Raw genomic sequence first — 13880 nt, 5'->3', positions numbered from 1 at the left:
TATACAAATACAGAATTTTGTTACGTAAGTTAATTCGTAAGTTACGTATATTTATTACTAATAAAAACGTTCTTAAAAAAAGATAATAGTTCTATTTGCCTTTTTAAGTAACCAAAAATTGGACTGCAAATAAGGGCTCCTCCCCCACTTTTTTTGTTTTTGTCAAAATCGTCTAATCAAAACTATGAAAAAGCCATTTAGCCAAAAAAAAATTAATGTGCAAATTTCGTTTTAATTACTCATGTGCGGTGAGCCAAAATCAAAACATGCATTAATTAAAAAACGTTCAGAAATTAAATAAAAAGAAACAAGTTTTTTAACTGCAAGTAAGGAGCAACATTAAAACTTAAAATGAACAGAAAACATTCCGTATATGAAAGGGGATGTCCCCTCCTCAACGATTTGCTCTTTGCGCTAAAGTTTCTTATTGTTTTAAAAAGTAGAGTTGTGAGAAAGAGTCAAACTTTAGCGTAAAGAGGGAGGCGTTGAGGAGGGGACAACCCCTTTTATATACGGAATAATGTCCATTCATTTTAAGCTTTAATGTCGCTCCTTATATTTGTTAAAAAACTTATTTTTTTATTTAATTCCTAAAAGGACTTGTTTGACCACCTCTGTCGCACAGTATAAACGCTAAACAGTAACGAAAATTCCTACACTTTCCATTAAAAATTTTTGGGACACATCAGTCGTATATCTTTCTTCATGACTTCTTCCGTAATATATGCCGTGGAAGCAACTGGAGCTATATCTATGGTCCAAAGGGAAACTATTTGTAATGTGGCCCTTTCGCAAGTGCGACAGGTAAGTAATCATTACCATAATTACTCTTGCTATGTCTATGAGTTGCTACGAAGATTAGTAACCTATTCCTAGCATGACTACTCCTACGATGGCATTTGTTGTTATGTTTTTACTGTTAATAAACATTAATGTCATCATTAATCAAATTGATTGGTTAACAAAAAATATGTGAATGAAAAAACCGAGAAAATATGTAATATTCAACATAATTACAGATTTAATTTATAATACAAAATATTCAGAAAATTAGCTTGTGGTACGCTGTAAAACTACAATGAAGAGGAATTACTATGAGTAAATAAATTAAGCTTAAAATGAACAAAAGCTATAATGGCCAATAAGGCCAAATTCAAAACAAAAATAAATTATTAAAAATGTGTCTGGCTAATTCCCCTCCTCACTTCTCTATAAGTCTTAAACGTCATAGAACAAAATATCTTGCAAATTTTTTATGTTTCCGTCAACTTTCAGATAAAAATAGAAGGAGGAGATTAAGGGTGGAATTGAACCACCCTTTCTTCATTCCAAAGAATGTTTTTGATTGGCGATGCGTAATGATAGTTCCCCTCCTATTGTTCCCCTCCTATTGCAGATATAGTTAGAAATATCTTAAAAACAAATTTTCCATTTGGGAGGATAAGTCATACCATGAGCTTTTTTATACCAGGATTGGATTTGACTTTGGAATAATTGTCATTTTTGCTTTTCCACTTGTTCCCCAGGAGGAGGGTATTAACTTTTGCCAGGGAGAGGTTATCTTTCTACTCATATATTGTTCAATTTTCAGATCAATCGTTTGAAAAGCAAAGCGTGTAAAAGAAAACATTTACAATTTGGTAATAAAACTTAGAGGCACTTATACTTGGTGCATCCTAATATTTTTTTTTAGTAGGGTACATGTTTATTTTTAGCGTTAAGAGTGAGATTTTGTAGAAAGGGGTGGCAAATCACCAAATATCTAGAATAATAACTGTTTGTCTTAATTTTTTCTACTCCTTTTGCCCTCATATGAAAAAAGATTATTTCATTAAAATTTAATGTGACAGTTGGATGGATTACATATTTGTAATTTTCATCAAAAATGTGAGTTTCTCTGCCCTTCAACTACCTGAACTTTCTGCTAAAATTTCAACTTTCTAACGTAACATTTAGATATTGTATGTTGTCTAGTTGTTATAAAACATAAGAATTTTTAAAGAATCCTGGCCATTTTGCTATCCCAAAATGACACTCAGGAGAAAAACATGGTTTGAATGGATCTTTGAAATGTATGAATCTGTACAAGTGTGGATGCTAATAACCTACTTAGTAGTCTTAAAAATTAATGCCCGTATCGCATTTTTCCGTTTATCTAACAAGCAACAATTGAAGACACAAAAACTAAAAAAATTTAGATTGGACTTTCTCTGTTTTCGCTGCAGTTGCTGGCTCAATCTGTCTGAAAAAAGCACCCCCATAAGCAAATTTCATGAAAAGGACCTTCAATTCTATAAAATTTAAAAAATTCCACATTTCTAATATATCAAACAGTTCGTGGCAATGAACTGTTACCACGACCTGTTTTTTTTATTTAATTTTCCTAAGCTACAGCATTGAGATAATGTACTAAATTGTTCTCAAAGAGAATATCAGCAGGGCAATGTAGATCAAGAGGATTAATGTTTCTTCGAACATACTTTGTTATGTTTTTAGTTGAGAACTAAATGTTGAGAACATTGAGAACAGCTTGTCAAACGGATTTTAGTAATTGTCTAAGAAGTATGAAAATTTAAAGTATGACCTATAGACGTGGCAGTAACAAAATGTGTATCTAATGATGATAGATGGTAATAAGATTACCTAAGCTATGGATGTCAGGTGATTGAGTTTTTTCAAACGATAATTTTGATAGGACCTGTGCCTGTCATCATCATGAACAGATTCAGGAATTTGAACCTGATGATGACAGGTACAGGTCCTGTCGAAATTATCGTTTGAAAAAATCAATCACCCGACATCCCAAGCTTAGGTAAGCTTCTTAACATCCATCATTATTATGTATAAGAGTCAAGTTGGCCTCAGAGAATACATTAAATAAAAAAAATAGTTTTTTTTTTACTGAAAGTAAGGAGCGACATTAAAACTTAAAACCAACAGAAATTACTCTGTATATGCAATGGGTTGTCCCCTCCGCAATCCCTGGTTCTTTACGCTGAAGTTTTTAATTGTTTTAAAAAGTAGAATTGTGGCAAAGAGTCAAACTTTAGCGTAAAGAGCGAGGGATTGCGGAGGGGGGACAACCCATTTCATATACGGAGTAATTTCTGTTCGTTTTAAGTTTTAATGTCGCTCCTTACTTTCAGTTAAAAAAAAACTAGTTTTTTTTTTCATTTAATTTCTGAACGTTTTTGAATTTATGCATGTTTGATTTTGGCACTCCGTACATAAATTATTAAAATGAAATTTGCATATTAATTCTTTCTTGGCTAAATGGCTTTCTCTTAGTTTTGATCAGACGATTTTGAGAAAAAGGGGTGGGGAAGGAGGCCTAGTTGCCCTCTAATTGTTTCGGTTGCTTAAAAAGGCAACTAGATCTTTTAATTTTTAACGAACGTTTTTATTAGTAAAAAATATACGTAACTTAAAAATTAACTTACGTAACAAACTTTTATATTCTTATATTCTTAATTATATATATGAGGGGGTTTGTCCCCTCGTTAATACCTCGCTCTTCACACTAAATCTTAACTTTTGTCCTAATTCTTTAAGAATGACCCCTTAATCAGAAAGGCCGTAGAATGAATAGTTGAAATTACTAAAAATACTTTAGCATAAAGAGCGAAGTATTTATCTCCTCCTAAATACCTCGCTCTTTATGCTTAAGTATTTTTAGAACCCCTCATATGCTAATAATCTCTGTTCGTTTTAAGTTTTAATGCTTTTAATCCTTACTTTCAATTGAAAAAAACTTTTCATGTTTATATTTTCATTGTTTTTTTTTAATAGTAATGTTAGAAAATCCTGCGCCCTTTTCATTGAATTTTTCTTCCCCCATGAAATATTCCTCCAAGGAAAGATCCTCCCACGTAGCCTCCTCCCATCAACCCCACACCCAAACCAAAAAAAAGGCGGAACAAAATGGCTATCTCAAAATTTTGATCTGTTGACTTTGGGAAAAAAATGAGCGTGGGCACTAGAACTTTTCATTTCCGTTAGAATGAGCCCTCTTTCAACACTGTAGGACCACTTGGTCGATACGATGACCCCTGGGAAAAAAAAAAACAAATAAACACGCACCCGTGATCTGTCTTCTGGCAAAAAATACGAAATTCCACATTTGTGTAGATTGGACCTCGAATTTTTTCTATTGGGTTCTCTGATACGCTGAATGCGATGGTGTGATTTTCGTTAATATCCTATGACTTTTACGGGGTGTTTCCCCCTATTTTCTAAAATAAGGCAAATTTTCTCAGGCTCGTAACTTTTGATGACCAAGACTTAATTTGATGAAACTTATATATTTAAAATCAACATAAAAATCCGATTCTTTTGATGTATCTTTTAGCATCAAAATTCCGTTTTTTAGAGTTTCGTTTACTATTGAGCCGGGTCGCTCCTTACTACAGTTCGTTACCACGAACTGTTTGATTAGAAATGTATATCAACTGAAGTGTCTATTTTTTTTTGTTCGTTCATCTGATATACAGATGAGTGACTGAAGCGTTCTAGTAGATATTTGTCTTAACAAACTAGAATTTAGATTTATTATTAAGCTTAAGCCTCTTTAAGAGGGACTCAGGACTAACCACCAAACAATCTTTATCATTTGAGCCCTGGGGTGAAAAGAAACTTACTTGTTTTACATTCCTTGTGTCCAGGCTGCTTCCTTTACTTGAGTAAGTAATTTTTATGTGAAATCGAGGGGTGCGATGCTTTTGTTTATTTTCAGCATCTCCAGAATTAGGACTGGATTGGATTTCAGCATTACGGGATTCATAATCAGTACTGAAATGAAAATAACAAATGTTTATTATAACTAAACCTTATATTAAAATTGTTTGCCACTTCATTTCGACATATAAATTATGTAATTAGATAATATTTAATACTGTTGTTTGTCAGTGCTTTTGCTCTTTCTTCAGTAGCTTTTATTTAAATAAACACGAGTAAATTTTAATTGCCTAATACTCTCATGAAAAGTTTTTCTTTTTCAGTGGTTTTATTTTATTTGTTCACGAGGTAGTGTGATAAAATGTTTCATTTTTTGATCTTAATGCTCTTGTGTAAGAGCATTCATTCTTGAAGCAAATAATACTAATGATTAAAATCCATTGAAAAATTTAATCCTTCAACTGTAGTAGAAAGATGAGAATGCTGAGTCAACTCAAAAATCTCGATCATTCCAGTAGGATTTCCCAGTAGGCGAAGATCATATAATGAGAGCAATTTCAGTTACCCAGTTGTCTTCTAAGTCCTGTGGATATGTTCAGTCATGAATTTCTGAAAACTTTTTATTTGGGCTCTCTAATTGTCTTCAAATGGCTCACAGAAATTCATAGACTATTTGAATTACAGTTATTTAATAACTGTCTACCTTAGTTCTGCCTTAGGATGGAGGGATGGATGGATGTTATACTATCTATCAACAAATCATTTTTGTACAACTCTGAAAAAGACTTATGCCAGCTTTGACTCTCACTTTGATTATTTGTCTTGACCTTTTCTCCAATTATCCATGGCTTGATGGTACCATGATTTTAAATCCAAAATCAAACTGTTCTACTGGAACCTCGATAAAATTTGGTCCACGTCGGGGTTTAAACAAAAAGGTTTTTAACGACCCCAAAATAGGTATCGTCGAAGCAACTACCGGAAAACCCAAAAACTACTAATAGCTGAGAATGAATGATTGATAACTGAAAATAAAGACAAGTGACGAAAAAAACTGACGAAAAGTCAGAAAAATAAATGACGAAAAACAATAAACAAAAAAAAACCTAGATTTGTAGTGCTGGAGGGAATGTTAACCAGTGGGATGTATCAGTATCTGGCAAATTTACTTATTTTCTTTTTCTCCATTTCCAGTGTTCCATCCGTTTTCCTCTTTGTTTCTCGTGCTTATTTCCAATAAATAATAATATTATTATTCAATAGGTTGAAGAAACCATAGAGATTGAACACTTTTTTTGCCTAAACTTTCTTTTTTCTATAAGTTTGAACTGCCTCGTGTTGTTTGTGAATCTTTATAATGGTTTATATGTATGCTTTCAATATAATCTAAAAATTTTTTTAATGCTTTTTGATACCACTTTACCACAAACTATTCCCTCCCTTCCAAAAAATGCTATAGTCCAGTTAAATGGGGCAATTTATTTAATTCTGGAGAATGGAAAGTGTAGTGTAAAATTTTGAGGTGAATGGTAGGAGTAGATGTATACCAGCAGTAGCCCACTACTGTGATCTCCTTTTCACTGTATCTAACTAAAACTATGAGGGCTAGGGTTGATCAAACCAAACAATTAGTCATAGAATACTGGAAAACGGCTATTTTAAGCAACATATTAAGGGTTCTTGAGCCCTTGTAATAAACAGAAAATAATAAATGGGGTGGGAGAAAAAAAATTCTTGACTTTTTGACCAAGAGTCTGGTCTTGGAAAAAATAGATTTTAGATAACTAGGTTCTAAGGATAAAGAACAACATATAGCAAGAGAAATGCTAAATTTTCAGCAATCAAAATAATTCATGGTAATCCAAATTACAAAATCTTTCAAGATCCCAAAATATAGTAAACAGCTTCCAAGGAGAAATAACAAAACACAGTAATAGACATGGTGAATCTTTAGCTATGGACAGAATTATTAGCAAGTCTTAATTTTGAATGATTGTTTCATTTATATTTTATGGTTTGTGATTTAGTCAACTCATTTTTTTGTCTTATAAGGCGATTCTTTCTCTCTATTTCTTAAAAATGGTTTTACTTAATTTTTTCAGTACTTTGAAAGGTTTGTTTTCACTTTAAATTTTTTAGTATTAAAGAGAGTTCGATGGAGGCTCAAAATGTCTGCTCTATTTTGTTTTATTATTTCAGTGGCTGAGAAAAGTCATAGTTGATATTTTGTCTTTTGATCTTTTTTTGTCTTCAGTTTTCTTACTTATTTATGTTAGTCAATATAGTTTTATATCACCAATATCAGTCACAATTTTAATGGCTAACAATAATTAATATATCTCTTCCACGTTATTGAAGGAATCCTTGCTCATCTTATAAAATGACTCCTGGGAGCCCTTAGATTGTGATCGTTGTCCAATGACTAAGAGCCAAATAACCAATTGCTTTTGCTCAACGAGGTTAGTCTATGACTTCAAAGTAATAAAATGTCAGCTACGCCAATATCAGGTATTGTATTGTCATCAGGATAAGAGAACGCATAGTTTTCAAATAACTGTTCCAGGAGATGAACTTTTATATACAGGGATTGTGCTATAGCTCGTTGATTCCTAATTTATTTGAAAGTAGGATTGACATTGACAAAGTAACTTATCAACATTTAAGTGAAAAACGTGGAAGTTTAATTGGTTGTTCTTCTGTAGGCTTCAAATAAGTAGTGTTACATAAATTTAGTTATTAGACATTTTAAAAATATTACTGTAAAGCAAAAATTAAAATCAAATTGAAATTCAATAATGTAGTAATGCAAGTTTTAACCTAATAATTAACTATTAATATTACTCTATACCCTGGTATGGAAGAAATCCATGTCTCCTTAAATTTCTTTATATTTTTTGAATATGTGAATATTCAGAGCGGTCGTAATAAAGTTAGATTAGGTATTAAATTGTTAAGGTGGGCGACTGAATAATAAATTTTGCTCACATTTTTTTAGGGGGTATTTTTTTTCTACCCTATTCCTTCCTGGTCATGAAGCTTTACGAGGGAGTTTATGTTGCAGTTCGGTTTTTGCTGGAAATTTATTGAAAATAAAAGAACTTGGTGATGATGCCGAACAGAATGAAAATGATGATGTAGACGATTTGAGCCTGGCAGCACATTTTAGGAGATCAAAAGATTATGTCCTGGTTGATGCAATCTATCCAACAATTGCCTTCTGGATTAGGTCTTCTACGTTTTATCAGGTGTTGAAAAAACGCACAAATCAGGTGCTTGCATAGGCCAAAGTGTCTGTAATGTAGCACAATTTAGTAGGCTAAACTTTAGTGTCTACCACAGTATAGTATATATCTATTCAGCTAGGATTCAAAGCCCCAGAAACTTAATTGAAACACTAGAAACAATAACGTGGCGGTAGCTACAACAAGAATTAAGATTTTTGCCTTATTTTCTAAGTATTCGTTACTGCGCTAGAACAGGTTATTCACTTGACCTATGTCAATACAAATTGAAATGAAAGGTTCAGATGCTCAATCAATAAGTGTTCTTGCTTTTTGAACAAAGCACACTTGTTAACGATTGATCTTGAAACTTTACGTAATTAAGGTTTGTTTATTGTCAGAAATATCTAGTAGATCAGCATGAAGAAAGTAATAATAAAAATTGTAAGAATGAACACAACATTTTTTCTTCATTTTTTTTTTATCACAAGCTCCCCTCGATCTAAGCCAAAATTTAATATCTCTTCAATCTTCTGGTCCAAGGTCCCTCAAAATTCCAACTGATTCTCTTAATTCTTTAATTTATATCCTTAGATGAACCTGAGATGATAGAGATGCGTCCTTTTTACAACCTGGATGCGCATAGTGTCTTTGGATTTCGTTCAAAATCCCCCTCAATATTCCCCGAAAACTTCAACTTCATAACCTTAGCATCTCCCATTTATTATAAACGCACTCTCTTAACAACCTTCAGCATTCCCAATAAATTTTAACTTAAAATTTCTAGCTTTTCCTTGTATACTCCAGATGCATCTTTTTGACAACTTGGATGCAACAGAAATAAGAAAAAAATCAATAAAGTACAAAAAACAGTCTGACATTTAGAAGATTTAGGGGCATTCGCTCTAAGCCTTTAATTTTTTAGGCTTTAATTCTTTAAGCCTATATGGTGCCAGAATTTCTTGCATATGATTTCTATTTTCTGTTTAGATTTCTATATACTTATTTATTATACTGCCAAGACTCAGGAAGTGAAGTTGTGTTAATCCTAATAAAAAATACCAAAAAACGATGAAAAAATAATACTTTAGAAATAATTTTGGGCTATATATTCGCACATTTGGGGGAAGGGGGTGGGGATAACCTAACCCCCGCCATCGCTAATGAGCAAACATATAGCCCAAATTATATAATTCAAAAGTGTTCTGTCACCAGCAGCTTGTTTTCCACTGAGCGTAAACTAATTGTTTCTTAATACAGACAAACATAACCGGTTTGTTCTCGAGTTTTACACAGCGTAAACTTGAGTGTTGGTGGTATAATACATAAATACCTTTTCAATTTAGCCAAATGTAATTAAAGTAGTTGATTTAGCTTTAAACTTTTCATAGATGTGATTTTCTTGAAAGATTGATAAGGGGTGAGCAATTGGGTATCATAGTGTAGTTTTCTATTGCAAAATTGGTACATTAATTTGAATTTATGCTTCTTTAAGCCTTTTGCATTTCTTAGTTGCTGTCTGGTACATTTCTCCGTTTGTGCATTTATTTGAGCCCTGATAGAAGTGTGAAAGACTCGCTTTTCTAATTGTAAAGTTGCTGTAATTTTTTTTTGTAAATTATTTATTTTTTATTTTTTTATTTTTATTTGTAAAGTTGCTGTAATGAATCAATAAACATTCAGGAACGGATTTTTGGAGGGATAAGAAAGTATCTTCAAACTCTACCGCATTTGCAAGGCCTTCAAAAAATCTGTTTTAACTTAAAATAAAAGAAAATAAAAGAAATTTAAAAAAAAGTAAGCCAGAAAGAGACTGGCTTAACATTCACTTGTTAGGGACTACGGGGTCTACCAGTTGATTCCAAAGGTTAGTTATTCTAAATATTATACTCTTGGTAGAAAATAGTTTGAAAATATCAAACATTTCGTGGTAACAAACTGTAAGTAAGAAGCGATGCGGCTCAATAGTTAACAAAACTCGAACAGAGTCTTAATAACAATAAATACACAATAAATACATCAAAAGAATCAAATTTGAAACTTATTCCAAATATGCTAAATTCATTAAAAATTAAATGGTACCCATCAAAAGTTACACGCGTGAGAAAATCTAACCAATTTTAGCAAAAGGGAGAAAACACCCTAAAAAAATCAAGTAATCTCAGTGAAAATCACTCCATAAAATTCAGCATACCAGAAAACTCTACTATAGAGATCTCAAGCTCCCATATACAAAAATGTGAAATTTTCTAATTTTTGTCAGAAGAAAGATTACGGACGCGTATTCATTTTACCTTTTTTCCCAGGGGTTATTATATTGAACCAGAGATCGTAGAAGATCGGGAGAGGGTTATTTTGATTGGAAATCAAAAGTTCTAATGCCCTTTTGAAGTGACCAAAAATATCAGAGAGCCACTAGCCCCTTCCCCTCCACTGCTCATTTTTTCCCAAAGTCAACCAATAAAAGTTTTGAAATTGCCATTTTATTCAGCATAGTCGAAAAATCTAACAACCCTGCCTTTGAGGATAGCTTAACCCACCACAGTCCCGGTGGGAAGGACTGCAAGTTATACACTTTGTCCATTGTTTACATATAGTATTGGTTATTGGGATTGGGAAGTAAACAGACATCTTCAGGGGGGGACTTTTCTGATTGTGGGGGCAGATTTCATTCTTGATCGCCATGTCATGTCCTAAACATCTAAACCTTCCTCTCGTCTTAGCCCTAGAGAGCGAAATAGAACCACATTTTTCGTAGAGCTTACTGTTTAAGAGACACGACAGTAATACGGGTACCCAAAAGAACCCGTAGACAATTCCGCTGGAAAACATCTAAGAAATGCCGTACAAACATCTAACGAGTGCCAAAGTTTCATAGTAATACTTGACTTCTATCGTCACTGTAGCTAGCATTCTAATCTTGGGTTACAGAATTATCTTCGTAGACTTCCAAACTTTTCTCAATTGTGAAAAAACAAATTGGGCCTTAACTATTGTACTTTTGACATCCACCATCTTTACTCCATCTATTCACCATCCACTGCATCCACCATCTTTACTAATGAAAATTCAATAAAAATACAAGTTTCTTTTAACTGGAAGTAAGGAGCGACATTAAAATTTAAAAAGAACAGAGATTACTCCGTATATGAAAGGGGCTGTTCCCTCCTCAAAGCCCCGCTCTTTACGCTAAAGTTTGACTCTTTCTCTCAACTCTACTTTTAAAATCAGTAAAACACTCTAGCGTAAAGAGCGGGGTGTTGAAGAGGGAACAGCCCCTTTCATATACAGAGTAATTTCTGTTCGTTTTAAGTTTTAATATAGCTCCTTACTTTCAGTTAAAAAATTTTGTTTTTTTTATATTTAATTTCTGAACGTTTTTGAATTAATGTATGTTTTGATCTTGGCTCTCCGCAAATGAATAATTTAAAATGAAATTTGCATATTAATTTATTTTTTTGGCTAAATGGCTATCTCATAGTTTTGATCGGACAATGTTGAGAAAAAAAAAGGACCGCGGGTGTACGCCTAGTTACCCTCCAGTTTTTTGGTTAGTTAACCCTTTCACGACCAAGCCCTCGTTTTTCGAAAAAAATTGACAAAAAATATATGATTCCTGACCAAAAAGACACGCTAATCTTGAATATGCTCATAAAAACCTTCTAAAATGAGCATTAAAAAATCTGTTCAAAGCAGGACTCTGCAATCCCGTTGGGCAAATGAATCTGACCAAATGCTAGCCGAAGGGACTGAGAAGTCCAGCTGGGCAATTTAATTTTTTGTAAAAAAAGATCGTTTATTCAGAATATAAAACTTCAATTACAATGTTAGTTCAAACTCAGTCATTGATGATACTCAGCAAAACAATTCTTCCGTTCGTTGATGCACAACGTCACACCACATCTGGAGCAAATTGAGTGTGGTCTTGATTCAAGTTGCTTTAGAGAACACATTTCACAACAAATTTAGGCCAGTGATCGCCCAGACCACTAAGACGGACATCGTCTGGAACTGAGGCACCGCAACTGCCTCGTCTTTTCTTGTTAACTGCAACAGCCTTCTGAAAAGTGCTTCCATTTTTCCTCTTCAATTGTGGCACAGACATGAGTCCTCTCACGACCCTTCGCCGAAATTGGAGCAGTGTCAATTTGTCTTCGGGGAAAAAGAGACTGTGCAAAACATGGGCATTACAGAGTGTTCAATTACAGTGTTTCAAATCAACAAAACCCCGAAACAGTCGATGCCACCATTTTAACGACTTTCTATCTCTTCGATATGCTGCCCTTTTCTGGTCTGAAAGGTTTACACCACCTGCTACTTGAAGGGTTGTGATAACCAAAGTAGATCCATCGTAATTCTTTCTTTTTACAGAGGCTACCTCTGTACCATGGTAGTTAGAGGCAAACAGAACAGTCTTGGAATCCCTCCATTTATAGACACCAATTGATCCAAAATGTTTTTGGTCGAAACTTCCTCTATTTAAAGCTCTGTCGGGTGCAAGGACAGGAAGTCCCTTCCTGTCTAGAACTTTTAATTTTTTACGAACGCTTTTATTAATAAAAACATACAAAACTTACAAATTAACTTACGTAACTAATTTCTATATTTGTATGTTTTTATTACGTATATGAGGGGGTTCACCCTCCCGTCAATACCTCGCTCTATACGTTAAGGCTTAAATTTTGTCCCAATCCTTAAGAATGGCCCCTGAATCACAAAGGCCGTAGAATAAATAGTTGAAATGAATAAAATTACTTTAGCGTAAATAGCGAGGTATTAGGAGGATCTGAACTTCTCATATGCGTAATAATAATTTATGTTCGTTTTAAGTTTTAATGCTGCTCCTTACTTTCAGTTGAAAAAACTTTTTCATATTTATTATTTCAAAAATAGCTAAAAAATCCTGCACCCCCTTAGTGAAAACTTTCTTCCTCCATTAAACATTCCTCCATGGAAAGTTCCCCTCACGTAAACTCCTCCCCTCAACCCCTCCCCCAACCAAAGAATTCCCCTGAAAGCGTCTGTACACTTCCCAGTAACGATTACTATATGTAAACACTGGTCAAAGTTTATAATATCCAGCCCCTCCCACGGGAGCTGTGAGGGAGTAAGTCGCCCCCAAAGACATAGTTATTAGGTTTTTCGACTATGCCAAATAAAATGGTTATCTCAGAATTTCGATCCGTTGACCTCAGGGAAAAATGAGTGTGGGAGGGGGCCTAGGTGCCCTTTAATTTTTTTGTCACTTAAAAAGGGCACTAGAACTTTTAATTTTCGTTAGAATAATCCCTAACACTCTAGGACCACTGGGTCTATACTCTCACCCCTGGGAAAAAAAAAACAAACAAACACGCAATCGTGATTGGTCTTGTTGCAAAAAATACAAAATTCCACATTTTTTTAGATATGAGCTTGAAACTTCTACTGTAGTTCTACGTCGAATCTGATGGGGTGATTTTCGTTACGATTCTGTGACTTTTAAGGGGTGTTTCCTCGTATTTTCTAAAATAAGGCAAATTTTCTCAGGCTCGTAACTTTTAATTGGTAAGTCTAAACTTGATGAAACTTACATGTTTAAAATCAGCATCAAAATGTGATTCTTTTGCTGTAACTATTGTTCTAAAAATTCCGTTTTTTAGAGTGTCGGTTACTATTGAGCCGGGTCGCTCCTTACTACAGTTCGTTACCACGAACTGTTTGAATAAACTAAATTGGAAAAACAAGTTTTTCAACTGAAAGTAAGGAGCACCATTAGAACATAAGACGAAAAGAAATTATTATGTATATAAGGGGGATCATTCTCTCGTCAAAACCTCACTCTTTACGCTAAAATTCGAATTTTGCCCCAATCCTTTAAGAATGACTCCTGAATCACAAAGGTCACTTAAATAAAATACAAAACTCCTTTAAAAGTACTAAAAAAAGTAACTTAAAGAGAGCGGCATTGACGAGAGGGCAGCCCCCGTCAAATACGCAATAATATCT

The 13880-nt window shown here is 33.7% G+C and overlaps 1 protein-coding gene across 4 annotated transcripts in view; it reads right to left on the bottom strand.

Annotated features, from left to right (window-relative positions):
* Nucleotides 1-13880, bottom strand: part of LOC136026295 (QRFP-like peptide receptor) — a 223260-nt gene that overhangs the window by 72223 nt on the left and 137157 nt on the right. For all 4 annotated transcript variants that reach the window (XM_065702715.1, XM_065702720.1, XM_065702729.1 and 1 more), the window contains exon 5: nt 4638-4788. In XM_065702715.1, the coding sequence (XP_065558787.1) occupies nt 4638-4788 (151 nt within the window). The remainder of the gene's footprint in view (nt 1-4637; nt 4789-13880) is intronic.

The sequence above is a fragment of the Artemia franciscana genome, chromosome 1 (assembly GCF_032884065.1).
Source record: "Artemia franciscana chromosome 1, ASM3288406v1, whole genome shotgun sequence".
Lineage (NCBI taxonomy): Eukaryota > Metazoa > Arthropoda > Branchiopoda > Anostraca > Artemiidae > Artemia > Artemia franciscana.
This window is presented reverse-complemented; position numbering and strand designations above follow the sequence as displayed.